The sequence below is a fragment of the Numida meleagris genome, chromosome 2 (genome assembly GCF_002078875.1).
Source record: "Numida meleagris isolate 19003 breed g44 Domestic line chromosome 2, NumMel1.0, whole genome shotgun sequence".
Lineage (NCBI taxonomy): Eukaryota > Metazoa > Chordata > Aves > Galliformes > Numididae > Numida > Numida meleagris.
The window spans coordinates 98,821,546-98,844,160 of NC_034410.1; the positions used below are offsets into that span (position 1 = coordinate 98,821,546).

At 37.2% G+C, this 22,615-nt stretch overlaps 2 protein-coding genes across 4 annotated transcripts in view; both read left to right on the plus strand.

Annotated features, from left to right (window-relative positions):
• On the plus strand, window positions 18–5,727 carry ZBTB14 (zinc finger and BTB domain containing 14). Of its 3 annotated transcripts, none has more exons than XM_021388050.1 (3): window positions 18–1,599; window positions 1,844–1,927; window positions 2,356–5,727. In XM_021388050.1, the coding sequence occupies exons 2-3, from the start codon at window positions 1,925–1,927 to the stop codon at window positions 3,697–3,699; spliced, it is 1,347 nt and encodes a 448-aa protein (XP_021243725.1). In that variant the 5' UTR covers window positions 18–1,599; window positions 1,844–1,924; the 3' UTR covers window positions 3,700–5,727. The 3 variants fall into 3 exon arrangements, with proteins under 3 accessions (XP_021243725.1, XP_021243724.1, XP_021243723.1); XM_021388049.1 differs by having other exon boundaries at window positions 18–1,091; window positions 1,352–1,927; XM_021388048.1 differs by having other exon boundaries at window positions 18–1,927.
• AKAIN1 (A-kinase anchor inhibitor 1) overlaps window positions 7,805–22,615 on the plus strand; it is a 30,389-nt gene continuing 15,578 nt past the window's right edge. The window contains exons 1-3 of the mRNA XM_021388181.1: window positions 7,805–12,877; window positions 14,328–14,398; window positions 15,298–15,375. Of these exons, the coding sequence (XP_021243856.1) occupies window positions 15,351–15,375 (25 nt within the window). The 5' untranslated portion in view covers window positions 7,805–12,877; window positions 14,328–14,398; window positions 15,298–15,350. The remainder of the gene's footprint in view (window positions 12,878–14,327; window positions 14,399–15,297; window positions 15,376–22,615) is intronic.

The window sequence follows — 22,615 nt, forward strand, 5'->3', positions numbered from 1 at the left end:
GCCGGCGGGTGCGTGGAGCGGGCGTGCGCCCGGCTGCGGGCGGGCACGGGCACGGTGCGCCGCTATCCTGAGCCGGCGCCGGCAGGAGGTGCAGCGACAGTCACAAGCTCAGATGGAAGTCCCAGCAGCAGCCGCGGTCACGGCAGTGAAAAAGCTTTTGTGGAGGGGACGAGCGGCCCCAGTCACCCCGTGCAATAAGTAACGCGGTGGCAACGGGACGCTACCCGTTTGCTACAGTTGCTCCAGTCGGGTGCCTACTGCGCACCGCTGTGGAGTTTGGGTTCTTTCCCCGATCCCAAACTCCTGTGTGCTCACCAACGCGGCTTGCAGCCAGTTACTCCGTCTGTAATTGGTTCCCGTTTAGCAAGTCTCAGCAGAATCGCAGCAAAATTGTATATTGCTTAATAGATTGTCGGCAGTGGCGCTTTGCTGTGCACTGAAAAAGAAAGCAGGGCTTTTCCCAGCTTGTGAAGAGCTCTGTGTCCTGTTGGAATAGTTGGTCATGCCCTCATCTGCACTGGGTTGGTGGATTGGATGTAAGGAAAAAAAGTTATTATCAGGGTGGTGAGGCACAGGAACAGGTTGCCCAGAGAGGTGGTGGGTGCCCTGTCCCTGGAGACGCTCAAGGTCAGGCTGGACGGGGATCTGAGCAACCTGATCCAGCTGTAGGTGTCCCTGCTCATTGCAGGGCAGTTGGACTAGATGGCCTTTGAGGATCTCTTCTATTTCGAACAATTTGTTGATTCTATGATGCCTCATCCTAAGTCAGCAGAGCCAGACAGCTCAGGAAAACACAATATTTCTTAGTTTTCTTTTGCCTGTTTCACATATTTGTACACTTCCTTTCTGACTTTGTCTTCCTTTCTGATCGGTCTTAACATCTGATTGCACAGCACAAATAATTTTAGCATTCTTTTCTTCTTTTTTTTTTTTTTTTTTTTTTTTTAAAGTCAATGGTGCCATATGCTGCAATGCCAGGCCTGCAAACACTGTTGTCCGATGCTGAGTGTTTCCACATCATACTAAACACCCGTTGCCAAAGGTGGAAGTTGCATACCTGCCAGCTGCTTCCGTTTCATATCTTGTCGAGGGTAAATAGGAATTGAGGAGTGGTATTCCAAGTAGCTGCATGACAGGTGATGGAGGGAGGTGTCTGAATGAAATATTGGCTTACCTGGTTGGCAACCCTGCCCGTGGCAGGGCAGTTGGAGCTCAGTGATTTTTAAGGTCCCTTTCAACCTAATCCATTCTATGATTACCTTCCTCCCCCATGTGTTTCCTGCCCCTATCACAAGGGGCTGCCTGCCTGTGGGAGACTGGGATTGAATAATATCAGTTCTGTATTTTTCAGTGTCCCTCTGCTGTTCAAACATCTCCACTGTTTGTTTGAAGATCTGACATCCTGGGTGTTTCTGGATGTGCACCCATCTGTGCCTCGACGTGCCATCCCTAGGACTGCTTTGCCTGGTTGCCACGCTCTTCCCTGCTCTTGCTCACCCCACTAACTCAGCAGAAAACTGTCCACCCTTTTTGATGGATTAATAGATTGACTTTGCTGAATCCCGTAGAGGTTTTCCTGACTTTTGGATCTAGGGAGAAGTGAGTAGCAGGAAAGCAGTCAGAGAAGTGAAGAAGCCAGCAGAAAGTAAACATGGTTTATGACAACACAGCTATCATCAGATAAGTTTGTACAGTCATCTGTAGAATCTGTCTAAATAATAACTGAGTGTTTTAGCACTCTGTGTGGTATCATTTTAAATAGTCGATAATGCCATGCTTTAATGCAATAATGTAAAACAGATTTTATCATTTCTAAATATGTTAACGTCTTTCTGTCTTTCAGGGTGAAGGTGCCCCATTGTAAGGGTTAATCATCTGTCAAATATTTAATAATTGTTTATTCAGAACATTTCCTGCATTGTTCATGGTAAGGCTTGTATTCTGTATTTCACTTTCAGTTTGTTATGCTGCCACATGTCCTATACCGTTTTCAATACTAATATTTACTTCAGTTTAAGAACTACTTCTGATACTGTTGGGTCCTGTATTTAGAGGAAATTGCAACTTCTCAGAAGTTTTCAATTTTGCGTGACTGAATTAATACATGTTTTAATAATATCTTAATACAAAGAAAACACATTAATTGCTATGCCCTATAAATCTTATAATCTGGGGAAATATTTGTAATTTTCAAAGAGGTTTCAAAGTAATATTTTGATAATCTGAAAGGCTTCTCTGACCCCATTAAGCCAAAAATTTTATTTGGCAATTGTTTTAGAGTGTAAATGGCATCGGCCAGTGGGATTTTATGACTTAGCCTGTTTTATCACAAAACTTTCCCTTGTTGTTTTACAGGAGTTTTTCATCAGTATGTCTGAAACCATTAAATATAATGATGATGATCATAAAACTGTGTTCTTGAAAACATTAAATGAACAACGTTTGGAAGGAGAATTTTGTGACATAGCTATTGTGGTTGAAGATGTTAAATTCCGAGCACATAGGTGTGTGCTTGCTGCCTGCAGTACCTACTTCAAAAAGCTTTTCAAAAAACTAGAAGTCGATAGTTCCTCAGTAATAGAAATAGATTTTCTTCGTTCTGATATTTTTGAGGAAGTTCTCAATTACATGTACACCGCAAAGATTTCTGTTAAGAAGGAAGATGTAAATTTGATGATGTCTTCAGGCCAGATTCTTGGTATTCGTTTTCTGGATAAACTCTGCTCTCAAAAACGTGATGTATCTAGTCCTGAAGAGAACACACAGTCCAAGAGCAAGTACTGTCTGAAAATAAACCGTCCTATCGGGGAACCTAACGATACCCAAGATGATGAGGTAGAAGAGATTGGAGATCATGATGACAGTCCATCAGATGTGACAGTGGAAGGAACTCCCCCCAGTCAGGAAGATGGGAAGTCACCAACCACTACCCTGAGAGTTCAGGAAGCAATTCTGAAGGAGTTGGGAAGTGAAGAGGTTCGAAAGGTAAACTGCTATGGCCAAGAAGTAGAGCCTATGGAAACAACGGAATCAAAAGACTTAGGATCTCAAACCCCTCAGGCTTTGACATTTAATGATGGCATAAGTGAAGTGAAAGATGAGCAGACGCCGGGCTGGACAACAGCAGCTGGGGATATGAAGTTCGAATATTTGCTTTATGGTCACAGGGAACACATTGTATGTCAGGCTTGTGGTAAGACCTTTTCTGATGAAGCACGATTGAGAAAACATGAAAAGCTACACACTGCTGATAGACCATTTGTTTGTGAAATGTGTACAAAGGGCTTTACCACACAAGCTCATTTGAAAGAGCATCTGAAAATACACACAGGTTACAAGCCTTACAGTTGCGAGGTATGTGGAAAGTCTTTTATTCGTGCACCAGACCTAAAAAAACATGAAAGAGTTCACAGTAATGAGAGGCCATTTGCATGCCACATGTGTGACAAAGCTTTCAAGCACAAGTCCCACCTCAAAGACCATGAAAGAAGACACCGAGGAGAGAAACCTTTCGTCTGCAGTTCCTGCACTAAAGCATTTGCTAAAGCATCGGATCTAAAAAGGCATGAGAACAATATGCACAGTGAAAGAAAACAAGTTACTACAGCCAATTCCATCCAGAGTGAAACAGAACAGTTACAAGCAGCAGCTATGGCTGCTGAAGCAGAGCAGCAATTAGAAACTATAGCTTGTAGTTAAAAAAAAAAAAAAAAAAAAAGACCCAGAAACTTTATCAAAAATAATATAAGATATTAAAATGAACAAAATCTATTGTTGGTATACATTTAGACCGATAATTATCTTTTGGAAAAAAAAAACAAACCCTATTTTTAGAGGATTTGAATGCTACATAGGAACAGAAAGCATTGTTCAGTTAGGTGTTTTAAAAAAATTCAGAGATGGGTATTCTTAGAATATAAAATAGTTTTGTTGTCATTAGCAGTATAATGCACTAATACCTGATTTGTTTTAAGGCTATGATTAAGTTCTCTATAAAACAGGGGTCATCACTTGTGGATGTTTTGTTTTATTGAGTATGGAATACTGCATACAATATAGACGTCAAAATCAGTGAATTATACCTAAAAATGCTGATATCATAAAATCAGAAACACTGAAAGGAAATACTTGTTTTTCATAGTTTTGAAGGTGTTAGGCTTACAATTCTTGAGAAAGAAACAATGATTCCCTATGCTTTTTAATTCCTCCTTTTTTTTTTTTTTTAACCTAAGGTAGGTTAGTACAACAGGGTAATGGGGGACTGTGATCAAAATGAAATTTCTTCTTTTTCCACTCCCTCAAATATCCTTTCATTTTAATCGAGGTGGCAAGTTTTATTAAATAGGAAGTACTCGCTTTCCTAAAAAAAATTGCATTATTCACAGTGGTCCAGGCTGACAAAGAAGGATCATTGCACTTGCTAGTCCCTTCTGTGGGGAAAAAGTGTCTGACTTGTTTGTTTCTCTGTTCAGTTCAGAAATCTTCTGCAGGCCTGAGAAGAAGGAACAGAACCACAATGGAGCTTTCTCCATGCAGCATGGAGAAAGATATTTTCCTTAGTGGGACCTGGTAGAAATGAGTTAAAACTCATTTACAGCCTGATGTGGTAGCTTCTATTTTACAGCTTTCACTCCACCTAACCTAGCACAGTTAAGGCAGAGGGCAGCACAGTAGGATTAGCTGCACTGGCAAGTGACTGAAATTCACTGCCAGACCTCCAGAGTTTCAGAGCACAGTCACGGCCTATTGCATTACCTGCCAGCAGCGTTCAGACTGGGGTTTTCTATCATCTTGGCTGGTCATACCAGCTGGTAAGTCCTGCTCAACCTTTAAAGAACACCACCTTCCGGCACACTGCCACTCAGCAAGAAGGAGACTTCAGTGGGTGATTTCAGTCTTAATTGATTCAGAATCAGTGTTCACTAATAGTCTGTTACCTAGAGTTGCCTGTCATGTTTTGTTTCAGACAAGCTGAGGTAGATGCTGCTAATTTAACTGTTAACTCACAGAGTCAACAAAGTACATCGTCTTTGGATTGCAGTCTGCTATGTGCAGTTAAGAAGAGAAGACACAAAAACAATGATAATGTGATCCAAAGGGATATTGAGCCTTTATTTAAAATTTGTAAATACTCAACTATTGTCAGCACTTGAAGCATTTGAAGTAGGAATGGGCAAAAAATGCATTATTGGCACATGATTGGACAGCATTGATCATTTGCGATACCTATAGCATATGAAAGTGTTAGACCAGTTTCTGGTAAGTTACTGTGTAGTAGATCACATTTTGCATTTCTAAATAGAAATTGAAAATAGCGTTTTTGGAACTGTTCTATGAAACTTTGCTTATTGTTTTGTTTGTTTGCTTTTATACAGCTTCATTTTTTTCATGTACCCATCAGGTTAAGCAATTATCTTAAAATGCCAATAATCGTTTGAAAGCTGGTCTGTAAATAAAACGTGAATTTAATATTTTAGAAAATGTAAACTTTGGACCTTTACCAATATATTTTTTTAAAATGTTGCTTCATTTTACATTCAGTAATATTAGTTTGTAAACAAACTATACATTTTGTATCTGTGCAACATCAGAGGATGTGTATTCATTGCATTTTATTGGTTCTCTTGAGGAACATGATAAATGACCATTGTTAAAATGTTTTATTGTATATGATCACAGATAAAGATAGTAGGTCCAGATTGGGATCTACTTTTTTCTTTCTAAGAATATTAGTCTCGTTTTGTTTTCTTATCTAAAATTTTGTTCACTTTTTCTTAGATGTTAAAACTGGGGTTGCTGAGCCTGCGTAAAATAAATCTGTTGTGAAAAGACTTCAAAAGCATAAAAAATGAAAAAACTAAAATTTCTCTAGGTCTCTTATGAAGAGTGCAAGAGGTAATTAGCTGAAATTGCGGCAGTGAACATTTACATTAGACGTCGTGAAAGACTTTTAAGGGGTAGAGTAATGAATTATTAGAACAGAATGCCTGGAGAAGTGCTGCAATCTCCAGTAGTGGTGATATTCAAGAATGGGTTAGACAAATACCTGTTAGGAATGGTTGAAATATAGTTAATTCTGCCTTGAAGCTAAGGGATAAGCTAAATAACCTCTGAAGAGCCTCTTTAACTTTGGTGTTGTTTTTTTTTTTTGTTGTTTTTTTTTTTTTTAGGATGCTGGGGAATTAATAAATGAACACTTAAGTGGAAGGAAAGCTTAAAGCTTACAGTTCAGAAAATATGTATATTGCCCTCTGACATTTGTGCACCAGCAATTGGGACATCAATTTAAATTGTATGGAAAAGCAGGTTTGCATTAAAAGACAGGCAATTGAAAGTGTAATAACACTGGATTTTGCATCATAGTAAATTTTGCTATTGTTTAAGTTTACAGCTGTAAGAGTTATATAAGGCTACAGCTCTAAGCGTTGTGCAAGTTTGTGGCATTTGAAAATTGAGGCAGATTGGTATTCAGGGACAGTATTCAGAGACAGAAACAAGTGCTGTTGCCACATATGCCTTGTACACGGCATAAACACTTTGCATGAGACTTGGCCTTGAGTGAAAACAATGGAATTAATCCCACGTTATAGGTTTCAAAAGTCCCATAGGCCTCCTACTAGCTTACTGGTTTTAGCTGCACAGGAGCCAGGAAAATCGCTGCATTTTCCAGAGACCAACAGTGATGATACTGATCATGAAGGCAAAGGCTCTGTTATTTTTAAAAGGTTGAGAATTTCTTTGGAAGTTTCTACTACAGCTGTGTGTTTTAATGATGCAAACTTTATTTTTCCTTTTTTTCTCCCTCCACTCCTCTCTCTCTTTTTTTTTCTGTGAAAGCTAATAGAATTTTTTTCTTCCCTTTCCAGAACAGGGCCTGGAATAATTAAGTTTGAAGTTCTGGAAAAGGTCTTAGAAAGGAAGTGTCAAGGTATCCTTAGCTGTACACTATCATTAGTCCATCCTAAATTAATCCTGTTATAAGTATACAATCTGAAGGGATAGTGGTTTATGTGTTCTGGGGATCTGACTGTGAAATTCAAGTAAATACAACTGCATCCTAAGACACTACTGCTCACAGCTTCTCTCCTGTCTGTACCAGAAGATGCTATGTACAGAAGCATATGTATGTCAGCTCCAAGCCTTAGCAGTTTTCCAGCATGGTAAAAGGGCAAAGTTTTACTTTTGCTTTTAGAAGGATGGCAATTTATTTTCAGAGCATACAAGATGGTGAGTGAGATCCTGACCAATTAATGAGAATTTTGCTATTGACTTTACTGGTGCCAGACTAGCCTAATATTCCTAACAAAGTTTGCAGACAAGGGACAGATTAGCATGAAAGAATGACAGAATGCTATAGAAACATGAATGGCTAAAATTACATTAGATATGAATTAAATGGTCTTTTCTGTTTGTTTGTTGCTTCACAGTTAAGTAGCAAAAATATCATGCACGGAAGTATTCCTAAACAGACATTTCTCTGTATAATGTTTTTGAAACCCTGTGATGTCTTTATTATACACAGAATAGCAAAAACTCTTGTTAGTCTTTTGGCTCTTATTGCAAATCTGAGGGCATTATGGTGGCTGGTGGAAGTCTGCATGTATTAAAATTAAGTTTAGGAATGAATAGCTGTTTGCATGATCAGGACTTATATATATTATATATATTATATATTAATATATATAATATCAGAACTTATATAATATATATAATAAGTTCTGATATATATAATATAATATATATTATATATTATATATTATAATATAAATATATATTATAATATTTATAAATATATAATATATATATTAAAAAGTTCTGATATATATAAAATGCAACATCATGTCAGCTGATGTTCTGGTGACCCAAATGAGTCTGTGTGATTGTTTTAGCCTCTCCACTGGTGTCCAAGTCTCCTGAGTTGTAAAAAGACCTAAGTACTGAGGAAGCATAGATAAAATAACTTAGGGCAAAAAGAAATACTTGAAGTACTTGTTCTTCTGTGATCTTAACTGTGAGCTCTTAAAAACAGGTGTTTACTAAAGAGGAAAAAGGAACAAAGAGAGCACTGGAAAGAATACCTTTCAGCCCTTTTCCACTGTCAACCCCTCTTCTGCACACACTTCTTACCAATATTTAAACAAACATTAGAATATTAACCAATTCACAGTTGAGAATTTGCATTTTCACTTTCTGCTTTAATATTCCAAAGAAAATGGTTTAGGCCCATAGATCAGAGTTTAAATGTTGATGTGATGTGAAAGCAAGTGCTTCATGCTGACTTCAGTAGCAAAATTTTGAAGTGTCTTCTACTTGCTCATATAAGCTGCAAAATACTAAAAACTCATCAGAATTCTGCTATTCAGCTGGAACTAAAAGAACTCCAATCTGGAGTTCTTTTGGAGATCATACTCTGATTTTCTAATCGAGTCATAGCTTTAGGGCTATCTTCATAATTCCAGTGAGAAAGGATATTTAAATTAATAGAATTGGGTGAGATATAGAATAAAATATCAGATGGTACCAGAAAGTCTGCACTAAGCTTAAAATGTATTTTTAGGGGCAGATCATCTATTCTGAAGTCTTTTATCAATTTTTAGACACCTCACTGTTATATAGAAGTTGTGCATATCTGAAATAAAGTGCATCTACCACTAACAACATAATTTTTTTCTGAGTAAACATTTACAAAGCAGTACAATACAGTATAATTCCACCTAGAAGGTAGAGATAAATAGAAAATATTCATTCTGTTAGTCCACAGATCACAGTGGTATGCTCAGTAAGCCAGAAATGTGCATGTTTCATTAAAAATTCCATTACAGCAGTTGATCTGTCATTTGTCTCCGTATAGGTCTAAAACAATTATAACAGCATTCATTTCAGAGCAGATGGAGGACTTCCATGAATAGATTTTGTTAAATATGTGTTGTAATAGTTGAGACATCTTTTTGCAGGAATGCTTCTAAAAAGTAATATAAGAAATTTGAAATAATAGAATATCTAAAAATAGCGATTTGTATAAGATTGATATGTTTTTGAAAGTATTTTTCTCCACTATCCTTTTATGTTTTTTATTTGCGGGCCTTACTCCTTCAGATATTTATAAAACTCTGAAACTTTAAGATCTTCAACAATTCTGATAGGAACAGAGCAGTGCTGAGAGCTCTTTAAGGTAGAAAAAAACTAAAGTCTTTCTGTTTTTCAACAACCTGCAGCTAAGTATCTAATTTTAAAAACACATAGACCTTCTGAATAAAGTTGTTCCAAGTCTAAAACGTTTATTATTGAGGTTAAGCATGGATATCAAAAGCCTTGGTCAACAGCAGGAATGCTGTGCGCCTGTATCCCAGATTCCTTGTAGGGATGTATATGTACCTAGGATATCTTATGTACATTTAAAAGTCTGTGGCTCTTGAAAGGATACAAGATTGTAAGTCAAGAATGGTACTAATAAGATATTGAAAATCTTAGTGAATGGAAATTCCAAATGTATTTTCTTTTTCATAATGTTGACCACTTTGGATAGTAGAACAGTAGCAGCACATTTCATACTGGGCATGTCCTTAGATTTAAAGCTGAATTTTAATGTAGAAGTAAAAGAAACTAATGAAGGAAGGAGGAAGGTATTGAATACAGATGGTTTTTCATGGAATCGTAAAATTATGGGAATCATGATGAATGATATTTTCAACTCTTCTGTTTTAGGAAAAAAAAAAACATTTTCTGAGGCAAAATCATTTTTTTAAAGACCAAAAAAAAAAAAAAAAAAGCGCAAAAAAACCCCCACCAACATAACAACAAAGCACACTGCTTACTTCAGTAGTTTTCTGACTTCCTCCCAATGGGCTATTTATACATTTCAGTAATCTGCATGTACAAGCAAGTTAGCTGCAGGGAAGCTCAATTTTTAGAATATTTTAGAGTCAAAAATACTGAAGTTTTCATTCTTCACTAATGAAGCTCCTGTCTTTTTTCAAGGTCACAGATATCAGAAGCAGTGCTTGTATGAACAAATCCTTGTAGTGGCATTGCAGAGTACTCAGGCAAGAGGATGTCATCTGGTAGAGTTCCACTCTAAGATGAAAAACTCATTTTTTCCTTTTGCTCTAGAAATTGAAATAAAAAACCACAAAATACTGTGTTGCTTGGGGCAGGAGTTCCTCTTTAGGGGAAATTATCAATTATCTACAGATTTTTGGTTATTTTATACTCATCATCAGCATAACTGTAGTTTACAGAGTAGAGTTTTCAGGACTGTCTTCAGATGAAGATATTTGTTCTACTTGGCATACTGTCAAAGCTGGTTAATGTGTTTCTGTTGTGCTTAAGGTTGCATAGGCAAAGTATGGAAGAAGATTTGGGGTAAAAGCAAGAAAATACTGTGAAAAATATTCTCAAACTTGCATTTATTTCACTCTAATACAAACAAAATGCAAATTTGTATTTGCTGTTTGTAAATACGGTTGTATTTAAGAACAAGTTTTCACTTGCTTAAGAAGTCACTAGCCTCAGATGATCCTTGTTGTTTTGCGTTCATTATATTAACCTCCAACATTTAGAATCTGTATGCAGATTATTTGTCCTGAGTGTGAGAGCCATGAAGTATCTTTTGATACATATCTATCACAGTAGAAGGGTCTAGTGGTATTTGCTATGTCTAAGCAGCATTTAATCCTGTTGTTTTTTTTTTGTATACTAGGGAATACCTCTTCCTTGTGTCCCAAATAAGCCCATTATCATTCCCTCATTTCCTTTCAAAAATGATTAAAGTTTTCCTGAGCTGTGCTTAGGGCATTAAAGATTTTTTTTTCCTCAGATGCTGATGTGATTTGATCTGATTACTTTGTTAAGAGGTAAAGAGAATAGAAAGTGGCATTTGCTGTTTAGAAAGGAAGTTTGCAATGGAATGTTTCTCTATGTTTGTTTCAAAACTTTAGCATTGATTTTTTCTATCCTTCTCTACTATAAACTTTGTTTTTTGAGAAGACAGTCTTCTAGAGGCATAGTGTTCTGCATATGAAGAATTTGCTTCTGACAGGTTCTTGGTGATACCGGGTAAAGTATTCACAGGTAGGCCAATAGTCATATACAGAAAGAAGAATGGAACTCACCCAACTGGTGAAGGGGATCTCTGGCTATGCAGCACTTCTCAGGAAGCAGCCTAGGTCCAAAAGATGTTCTCCTTTCAGTGGCTGGCCCTTGTATGAGCCTAGCATGTGGCTGGCTCCTGCTCCCTGGCCAGCCACACCCCTTCACTAGGTAGGTGCTCAGTCACTAGTTCAAGTTGTGACCTAACTGTTCCCCTACAGCATAGCAAAGCAGATTTTGTGTGGTAAAGATTGATTCTGCTTAAAGTGGGAGTCTTGTTCCTTCTCCCCTCCCTTTCCGCTCACAGAGGTGTCAGGTGAATTTCTGTGTCAGTGCAAGCGGGGAAGGTATTCAGGCTGGGATGAGAATGAAGGGAAGGAACTGTAGTGAAATGGGTGACAGCTTGCTCTGTCTTACCTTACCACCCCCCTATCTCATCTGGACAAATCTCATGCCTAGAATTTTCATAGAGATAATATATTGGATTATCTGTGCCTTTTTTTTTTTTTTAATCATCTAGTGGCTATTGCCTTGGATCCATAGACAATCTGTTCTCATTTTTCATAAAGCGTAGGAACAGGCCTAGTACTCTTTAACTCAAATATATTTATCAATTGTAGGTGATAACAAAGAGAGGTAATGCACAAGGCCTCACATCCAAAGCAGAGCTAAATCATGAGATATTTCCCTTTTTGAAGTTTAGGGAAAAAACTTAAAAGGAGATTGAGGTTTCAGATCCATGCAGATTGAAGACAGCCTAAGTTGTGGTTTCTGCAGTTTACTGCTTCTCCTGCAGTACCGCTCTTGCAAAGTCTCAACAAACGTCTTCGTAGAGGGCTGAACCACTTGAAAACTAATAACTGTTTTGAGGCAGTCTTTTTTCTTATGCTTCTTAGCTCCTTGAAGTACAGCACTTCATGATTGCCTCAGTGCTAGGGTCAATGGAAGAGCAGTTTCAGTTTAGATTGAATTTGGGCACTGTGGAACTGCCACCTAGGATAGCAGCTTTATGTTTAGCCTGCCATAGTAAAACTGCAAATTTTTGCTAAGAGGGGTAATTCCATTTTCTCCTCTCCTGTCCTCTCCTCTTCTGTCCTCTCCTGTTTCTTGCAGTGCATTTTGCACCTGTTTCCTCTCTCTTGTTTGCCTCAGATTTAATGGCTTCTGTGGCTTTAGGATAAACCAACTGTATGAGTTTATATAACGCAGCAGTTCAGTACTTCAGTGAGTTAGCTTTAAGTTGGCCTACATCGAAGCAATTCATTAGATTTGAGCCAAGTTAAGTGACAGGAGCACGTAGAAAGAATGGGACAGGACTTAGCCAACTTCAGCACCACATTCAATGCAAGGGGATAAAGCACAGCACTTGTTGTGAGAGGCAATCAGGAAACAGAAAGGACCAGACACATCTCTTATGCAAAAACCTCTGGTGGTAAACTTGGGGAATTTTGAAGAGACAAATGTATGTGTTTTGTTTCTGGGGTTTTTTTTGTTTGTTTTGGGGAGGAAGTTGGGGAGAACATAATTTGGAGGCTTGTGCTGTGTTGTTCCTTTTTTTTTTTTTTTTTTTTTTTGAGATATCTCAAACTTTTGCAAATAATACAAATCAAGAAATAATTTTAGCTTTTGCCAATAATAAAAATGAAGTATATAGCAATGGATTCTGTGTTTCATCAGGTGATATCAGCTGATTTCATGCTAAAACTTATTTTCTGTCTTTCTAATTTAGGCTTCTCTGGCAAACTTGAAATTTTAAAGATAAGTGGCTTTGGTTTCCTTCCAGGTAGAAGTAAGTATTAATTCTTTTGAAGGCCTGAATATAAAAATTGTAGATACTTACGCATTTTCATTTGGCGCTTCATGTTAAGGAATTTTAAATATAACTCTTCAGCTGTGTAGCTGATGCTGCGGAAGGCCTTCTTTGTCCAGAGTTGCCTTCTTTCAGTGAAGAGTTCTTCCCTGGAAATGAGTTACATTCTCTGATATTTCTCATAATTTTCTGTGCTTTACTTTCATCAAGTCATTTTGTACGCATCTGAAGTGCTAATATTTAAATATTTTCTTTTTATAATAGATAGACTATATAGACTATATCACAGCTAATACTGTTTTGTTATTTTACCCAGTAATACATTACTTGTTTATCCAGGAAGGTTTTTATTTTTTCCAGTAAGATGTACAACAATCATGGCTACTGCATTCTTGCTCTTCATTTATATAATAGAACTTGAATAGAACCAAGACTTTGAGATATAAACTTTGTGGTGTGAAGTACATGAAATCTTATACCCTTCTATTAAAGTAAGACTTGATTTTTAAAAAAGAAATACATTCTGACTTTGTTTAAGGAATTCTTGATCTTAAATCAAATAAAGAAAAAAAGTTTAATTTAACTACTATCCTATGAGTCTTTAGCATGATGTAGAATGGTATTGTCTTGTCCATGTCAGGGATTGTATATGAGGTTCTTTAAAGTCTCTTCCTATGCTTTATGATGCCTCTGCTAGATCTGTTAGGCCAGAACTTGACTGGACTGAATTCCTTGCTGTAGAACGTAATTGTAGTATGATCTAAAGGCTCTTGTTATTGGGCTGTGACTCATTCATCAGTCTCAGTGGACAGGTCAGTTGTATACAGAGGTGTGGCATGTAGGAGCAGCAATTACTTTGACTTCATTGTTTTTTTCACAGTTGCATGTGTGGTGATGCTTTAGGTGAATCATTCAGTCTCGTATTTAGATGTTCTAAATTTATCTAGGTCTTTGTTCCTTACTGGATGGCTTTTGCTTTGGGTTCAGCTCCTCTGTAATTTTTACTTCCATCTGTAACATCGAGATACCAATTTAACTTCTGATGGGACTGCTGGAGATTAAAACCTTAGCAGGTGAAAGGCATGTTGTGTTTGTGGATATGTATCAGATTTCCTAGATGGGGAATCTAGAGAAGCTACAGTGACTCCCTGGATAGAAAAGTTGCTTTGGGGATCCCTTTACTTCCTGTAAGAAGTCCTAGCATTTTGTGATGTTTAAAAAACAACAACAAAGTAAAACATTACTTCTGTTACTCCCAGACTTTAAAATTTAACCATTTTTAAATCTTGAGCCTGGACTAATATGTAGTTTATCACATTAATTAAGAAAAATGAACAGACTAATGCACTAAAACTGTAATGGCCACATTTGCCTTTAATGGTGTTCACTTTCTCCTGTCTCTGAAAATATTGCATGTTCTTGTTGCTAGCCTTTAAGATCTCATGTCTTTTACTGCTGGAAGTCTGTGCATTGCTGTTTTTCTGGAGTACTGATGGAAAGGTAATTGGATTTTTCTTTTTCCTACTGTGTTTATTCCCTACTTCTGTTTGTTACAAGCCTATTAATCACAGAGGTATTAATTGTTCTAGTTTAAATCTAGGACACTGAAAAATTATGATCCCTGCTGTATAATGATTTGATTATACGTAGGTTGCTTCAAAAGTAATGCCTCCTATTTCTTTCCATGGAAACTACACCCAGTACAAAGAGCACAATAACTCTATTTGACAGAGCAAATTCTCAGCTACAAAATGCTGTTTTTCAGCATAGTCACCACCATTAGCTGTGCGTTATCGCCAGCAATGAACAAGAGCCTGCATGCTGTGCTCGTAAAACTCTGCACCAGTGGAGGTGACCCACTGTCACTGTTGTCGCTGCCACTGCCTCACTGTGCTCACAGCCACTGGTTGGTCTCCATATATGTTCAGCAAGTGTCAATGAATGTCAGTGGGTGCCATTTTTTATGTGTGGAGGAATTCAGTTCCACACTTTTGCTTCATACACACTTCCATGTCAGACACCATTCTGTCAGACTACCCCGCTGCTGCCATCTGTTACACAGCAACAAAATGTAATGGAATATTTGCAGGAAGGTTCTAACTCTACTGCCATACCAACGACATCCACCTGTGGCATTGTGTGCCTGCATAATAAAAGGAGGAGTTACTTTTGGAGTAACCCTTGTAAATGCTGTGTTGTGTGAGGAAATAAAAATGGCTCAGGGTTAGTTTGCTCTCAAAATTGTACTGGAAACTTTTAATAAAATATAAAACTCTTCCTAGCATTTGATATGGACATATGACATTTTCTGAATTATCTCTTTATTTCTTTATAATATTTGATTATAGAATGTTTTCATTTAGATTTGAGTGATTCAAACCAACTTTTTTTTTTTCTAGAAACATTCAGATGCCTTCCTGTCAAATATTAGCTGTGCATTATTGTGAACAAGATGTTGAAACATAGAACATCTTCAGGTAAAAATCTCTTTTTCCTTGAAAACATGTTTACTAAGCTGCTGAATCTACGCGCCTATGTAACTGTGTTTCATTCCATTAGAATAAAGGGTTTACGTCACTTATAAACTTGCAGAAATTGGTGGTTTAAAGTGATGTCACTAAACTTAGCAGTCAACAGATTTTTGTAACTATCTGGTTACAAATGTTGATGTTCTTAACATGATGCTCTCTAAATAAGTCAAAACTTCTCTTAAAATATTTGAAGATATATACTTGCAATTTTTTCAGTGCCCTTATACAGAGGCTACTAGTTCTTCACTCAACCAGTAAGGATTTAAATGGTACATAAGGGGGACCATATAATTAACAGTAAAAATATATAGATATTTCTCTATGTGTTTTCATATTTCATACAAGTTATTAAAGAAACAAGAGCATGTATTGTATTTTGATTATATTACCTCATTTTTAAGATGATTCATTCTCGAGGGCTTTTTTTTTTTTTTGAGTGATGAGGCATAACTAATGTCCGCTGATCTGAAGTTGTAATTATTAGTACGCTGTTTTCATTATTATATTGCATTAACTGCACATTCGCTTAGTATATTCCTTCCAAGATTTTATGAATTGAAAGAAAATTTTGTCTCCATTAGCATTCCTTTTGAGTTAACAATTTAATACAGAACTATGTGCTGTGCAATTATTTCAGTTATTTTTGTACTTCTGAACTTGTGACCAAAGCTGGAATTTGAAAACGCTTCCATTAAATGATAAAAAAAAAGCCCAATGTGATTTTGGGTAGCATTTTTCTTCAGGCAGAAAACATTAATTGCTGGTGGGTCTTAACTTGAGCAAGAAAAACTAAAGGCTCTAAAGTGTGCCTGTTTTGAGTAAGTTATTAGATATCATTTCAAGTAAGATGTGTGTGGAACATTGTAGTTAACAATCTGTATTTTTTCAACAAGATATTGTATGTTCTGTTATCAAGTTAGAGAAGTCCACTTAGAGTTTTACAGGTAGATTACAGACTTTTTGATCACTTAAACATACTTAATATTTTAAATATTATATAACAAACTCCACCATCATCTTGAAACCCGCTTATGCTCTTAGAAGCATAAATCTGATTTCCTTTGAGTATATTTGTAATAGATATATGTCCAATATTTATTATTTATTTATTTATTTATTTATTTATTTATTGAGAAAAGTGAGTTAACTTTTCCTCCCCATGAAGTCTAATTCTCCGTTGAACACATTAATGAAGAAGGTAAGGGCCAGGTAAGAAAGATATCATAAAAACCACCACTGTGAATTTTCCTAATGTCTTTCCAAAAGTCTCAATTTTCTAAAGATTATAGGATACATATGATCTTTCCCATAAGAGTGCTGATTATTTCTGACTGTTGTTTTACTCCTGTATTTTATGTATTTTACATATACTATGGTTATTTTATAATTAACTTTGTTAAGTAACGTTCTAAAAGGGAACAATGTTTCTGAGCAATTGAGGGTGTAATGTTTAAGTTCATTAATTCAGTTGCTGTCTGAGATAAGTGAAACTGGTATGTGAAGATGAATCTTGAAGGCCTTCCCAAGGAGAAATGATCTTATAAGGTGTTTCAAAAATAATAAAACCTGTCATCAGATGATTAGTTTGACTTTGAAAGTGATGCTATTCTTGAGTTCTTGCTGGAGAATATAGCCAAAAGTATTTAAGCAGGTCAGTGCTTTTCTGTATCCATATTTTAAGAATAATGCCTTATTTGAGACCTGAAATATTCCAAATTGAATTGGAATTTTATGTGAAATGCTTGATAATTAAAAAATGAAGTACAAATATCTGTTTATTATAAACATATGAATGGAAAATGTAATGCAAATTTACATGCAAATTTTCACACAAAAAAATATGTTTTTAATCTACTTTTTCTAATTTGCACTCGTTAATCAGTGTTTTTCAGATTATCCCTTGCATGTGTAGGCTTAAGCAGAGCAGATATTTTGTTAAACTGTGTCTTATCTGACTGTTGTCAGAACTTCTCACTTCTATTGTGGAAGTTCTCAGTCCACAGGAAATCAGAGCATGGGTTTTATAAATAAAAGCAAATTAAACAAGCAGTACAAAAGTTATGGAAATTTTTAAGTTTTGTCATCTCCCACTGTTTGCTCTCCTCCTCCTTATTTAGTTATTTATTGATTGATTTACTTTTTGGCCTTAATGTCATATTTTATATCTTCCAATGCTAATGTTTGCTCTTAATTCAAAGTGTTTCTGTTGCTAGAAATGGGCTAACAGGCCTGTGAAATCAGAGGAGAAATTCCTTTGCTTTCCCTTTGAAAGCTAAAATACTGTGACAAAGTCCAGCGTGGCTGGAGCCAATTAGCAGGGCACCTAGCTTGTGGTGAAAGCAGTGCACCCCAAAATGTCAGGCAGCAGGGCTGTTGCCGAGAGCTAATTAGGAGCAATTAGCTGGTCTCCCTGCTGGGCAGATAGCTATTACCTTTCTCCTCCGTGCCCTTCTCCCTGCTGTCGTTGCAGAGAAGCGAGTTGTGGCAGCGATGCTTCTCAGAGTACGTGTGTGTGTGTGTGTGTGTCCGTGCGGGCGCGCTGCGCCCCGGCCCCCTCCCCGCCCCGCCGCATTGTGGAGGGAGGGACCGCGGCCCGCAGCCGCCTCCGCCGCTGTGCGGGGCCGGCAGCTGTCCGAGGTGCTGAGCCTTGCGGGACCCAGAGCTGTCCGAGGTGCTGAGCAGTGCGGGACTTGCAGCTGTCCGAGGTGCTGAGCAGCGCCGCGCCCGGGTGGCATCATGGTGTTTGCTCCAGGTAAGGGCAGCCGCTTCGGGTGCCTACCCCAGGGAGACCAGCGGGAAGGCCCCGACCGTGCCGGAGAGTCTGCTCCGGGGTCTGTGGGGGAGGGGGTACCAGCTGAACCAGTCCTGCTGGGCAGAGATAGGCGGTTTCATAGGGAGGGACTCAGCTGAAAGCTGTGAGGGTCACCCCTATGGTTTCCATCAGGGACGGGAGCCTTATACGTGCAAGTGTGCAAGGGGCTGTGCACATCAGACTGCACAAAAAATGGGTCAGGAAGGGGAATGGGGCCTTGCAGTGATTGGGGAGCAGATCCCCTGAGCACTCACACTGATGTCTGTCAATGAGACATGAGCTCTGAATCTCAAGAGTTATTTTACAAAATTCCACCATCACCACTCCACCTCTCCCTTACTCCCCTCAAAGTATGAGAATGTAAGAGCACAGAAAGTTTGTTCAGTCCAGTTGTTACTGGAACAAAATTGATGACTTCAGCAGAATCTCATGTGACACCTCACTCCATAAGGGAGTTTTGCTACATGGTATAGATATACTACACCACAAAGAAACTGCAAAGAATGTGCATTGGACATAATACATTCTGCTTGCAAGTGGACAATTTGTTGTTCAGAAAAGGATGAGAGGCCTGGTAGCTCTCAGATATTATAGTCATGCATAACATTTTCCGTAGTGAGATGACTTGCAATTCATTTCTTTTAAAATGCATAGCTGTCAGTAAAATAGTGGGTCAGTTGAAAAGGGAAAGTGAATGCTGCAACTTGTCAATGAAGAACTATTAAAAACTTTGTTTTGCAAAGCTTACAGAAGTTTTGCTTTCCTTTGAAATTTCATGTCTCATCTGTGAAGGGGCAAGTATCCAAAACTTTTACACCCTCTTTAAAAAAAATATCTTGGGGTTCACTTTCCTAACTCAGCAACTGAAAGGCTAACCTTTTGGGAAATTGATATACCTCTTCAATAATCAGAAGTTCATTTTGCCTCTCATACTGTCAAGTTGCAGACTAATATACTACTTTCCCACAGAGGCTGTCCTGAAGTTGGGATCAAGTTGTTTATCTCAGTAGTACCAGCCCCTGTTTTATGTAGTACACCTTTCAGTATTAGTGGCTCTCTTCTGAATTCCTTTTATCTAACAGTCTGTCACCACTAACCATACTCATTTTTGAAACACACGATGGGACTGGGGTACTGCAGAATGAGATTACCTCTAAAATAATGTAAACACGTGGGTTTTTTTCATCCCCAAAGACTGACAATTATTAAAACCCAAATCTCATTAATAGCTGCATAAATTGTTCTTTTCACAACCCTAATCCATAAAGAAAAAAATCTGTCTTGCATAATCATTCTTCTCAGCCTGTTTTTACATAAAGAAAAGCCCTTGGTTTCCTTGCAAATTTCATAATATACATACGGTAACTAAATAGGAATTTTTAGAAGAGATGGTAAAACAATCAGAGTGGTTTGACAATCTACAGAGCAAGCCTGAGCAGATTACATTTTTACTGATGGCTTTTCTTCACTGTCAGTCAGCCTTAGCCTGGCATTCTCTCTTGTCTCTATATGTGTATATTTTAAAAATCAGGGGTTTGTACATCTTTAACATCTTCATTGTAGCTATAGATATGGCTATATCACATAGACATTCTATACATTTACTAAGAAGTTGAGTTTCATTTTCTTGACTTTGTGATTTTATCTTATTGTGATGAATGACCCGATTTCAATTTCATTAATTTGTTTCTCATGGGCTGGGGAGGGGAGGAGGGGAGAGAGTGAAGGAGAAAAAGATTTGTCTATTTATAAATGGTTGTACATTATATCCTTTAGGCTCAGAATGATAAACATGCCTCAAGGAGGGAAAAAATACAGACACACAAACACACACACATGCACACAAAGAAAACAAACTAAAAAAGTCTCTTCAAGGAAAAGTTTGTTTAGCTGAAGACAAAGGTAATTATTTGCATGCCAACAAGATGAGGCTTTACATTATTGCAGAGCACTGACTTAATGTGATATGTTCATAAACTGGTAAGTAGAAAAAGCCTACCAAATTAAAATATATGTTTTTAAAGGTGAAGACAACTACCTACTGACTGAATAGAGATTTTCCTTTTAATCTTCAACTCTTTTCCCTAGCTCTTACAACTAGCTACCAAAAAACAACAAAAATCCAACAAAAAAAATCCAACAACTTTAGACCAAATCAAAACCACAGTCTTCATTATTTTTGAGCTAGATTTGTCAAAAAATATTACACAAAGATCATTATTTTTCCAAAGCAAAATAGACACTCTTGCTCACTCTGTCTTGTTCTGGCAAGTATGTTGCTGTTTACAGGTGTGCAAAAAGCTACTATTCATATCAGAACTTTCTTTACACCCAATTTCTACTAACTTTGACTCTTGACTTAAATTGCTGTGTAATCTGCTGGAGAGAAGAACTGAGAAAAAGGACATTTTTCCTTGTATGATTTAATCTGACTGAGGCTTCGTTGTACTTTGTTGTGGAGGTTAACTTATGGTAGGATGGTATAGGAAATGCAATGCCAACACTATGAGATGTCTGGGAGTTCATTCTTCCTAGAGGATTCCCACATGACATAGCTGTTTATAATGCTACCCTTATAATAGGAGGCGATCCATGTAATGGAAATGTAGACAAACTACTACATTGCAATGTTTAGCTTGTTTACTCTTCCTGAATTTAATTGCTTTAGGCAGAAGCAGACAAGAAAGTTTTACTTATCATCAAATGTAAAGGTGGAAGTATGCACAGGACTGCAGTAGAGAAACATGACATTTTGAGTTTTTGGATTAGCCCAGAGAGAAGTTGTTGAAGTGTCGGGTTTTATTAGGAGACTTCAGAAGATAATAGATTCTGAACTTTAAAAATAAAAAAAATATTTGTCCCATTAGCTTATAAAGGATTGATATTTGTAAATAATTCTACAACTTAAATATCTATCATTGCAAGGTAATAAATGAAGAGTTATTAAAACATTTCTTTGTTCTAAAGCATCAGGAAAAATCATGAAAAGGTGACTTTTGAATGCAGCAAGCAAGCCCCATTATTAGTTTGGAAAGGAGAGGTCGCTTCCAATATCAGGCCATCTATCAATAATATCAATATCTATCAATAATCATTTTTGTTTGTAAGTGAACATTTATAATTCAACAATCATTTAAATGTTCCTAATCAATATCATGCTACTTTCTTTTCAAATTACTTCCCGTTACTTTTCAAGCAAATGAACAAACAAACAAAAACAAACAAAAGAACAGAAGGTTTTGGGCATACTCCATGCTTATTCAAGGCCTCAAAACTTTTCATATGAAATATTGTCAACGGTTTACAGGCGTTAGGCCCAATTCCGTGACAAAGGGGACGGGGGACCCAAGGGCCCACGTCCCGGGAAAAGGGGAAAGGGGAAAAGGGTAGGGATATAGCCCTGAGAGCAAAGAACAGCGGCAACAATCTGAGGAGAAACAAACTAATTTACTAAATAAAATATCGGAATGCAAAACAACACACTATAATACAATATAATTACAATTTAAGCTGATAAATCCAATACAGAGAGAGAGAATGTCCCAAAATCAAGGTAGGCCTTACTCTACTACCGATGATAAGACGGCTGGAGAGCGAGGTGCTGCCAAGACAAGAGACGGCGGAAAAAAAAGGGACGAGGTCTCGTGATCTGCAAGTTTTTATACTGCGAGCTTTTATCTTTTCCCTCCGGCTGGAAATGGTAACAGAGGAGCAAAGTACCGTGGGGACTGTAGTAGTCCTTCTCTTCTGAGGAACAGGTACATTCACTACATGATGTTATGATGTGGAGTACCAATAACCGAAAATCATAAAACCATGACATACCATGACAAATATTTTTTTAAAAATTGAGAAAAAAAGTTGGTTTATTTTTCTGATTCATCTTTTCAAGGGGGCTACAAAAGATGTTTGTCATTCTCTCAGGATTTTTTCTAATGGTATTTTGCACATGAATCACTCAAACACCTTTGCCTTAACCTTCTACCCTCTGTGTGTCTGCACTGATAAAGCACAAAGGTTGTCTGCATTTTTCAAAACTAGCTTGGAAACTTGTTAAGGGTATATCCTACCAAATGGGTTTCCTAAGCAATTCTCTCACTAGTACATCACTTAAGAGATTATTTTAGTATCTATTGAGGTTTTTTACTCTATAATGTAAGACTATAAGATATTACCAAGTTAGAATCACATGGCAGGTTATTACTGTTTCACCAAGTCAATACTGTACCATGCTGTGTTTTGTTAAATATGAATTTGTATTTTTTACTAAATAATATTTTTTTTCAGAAAAGACTCAGTTTTGATCTGAATATATCAAGAAAGATTGCAGCATTTATGTTGGCAGCTTATCCAAACACTTCCATCCTTTAAGTA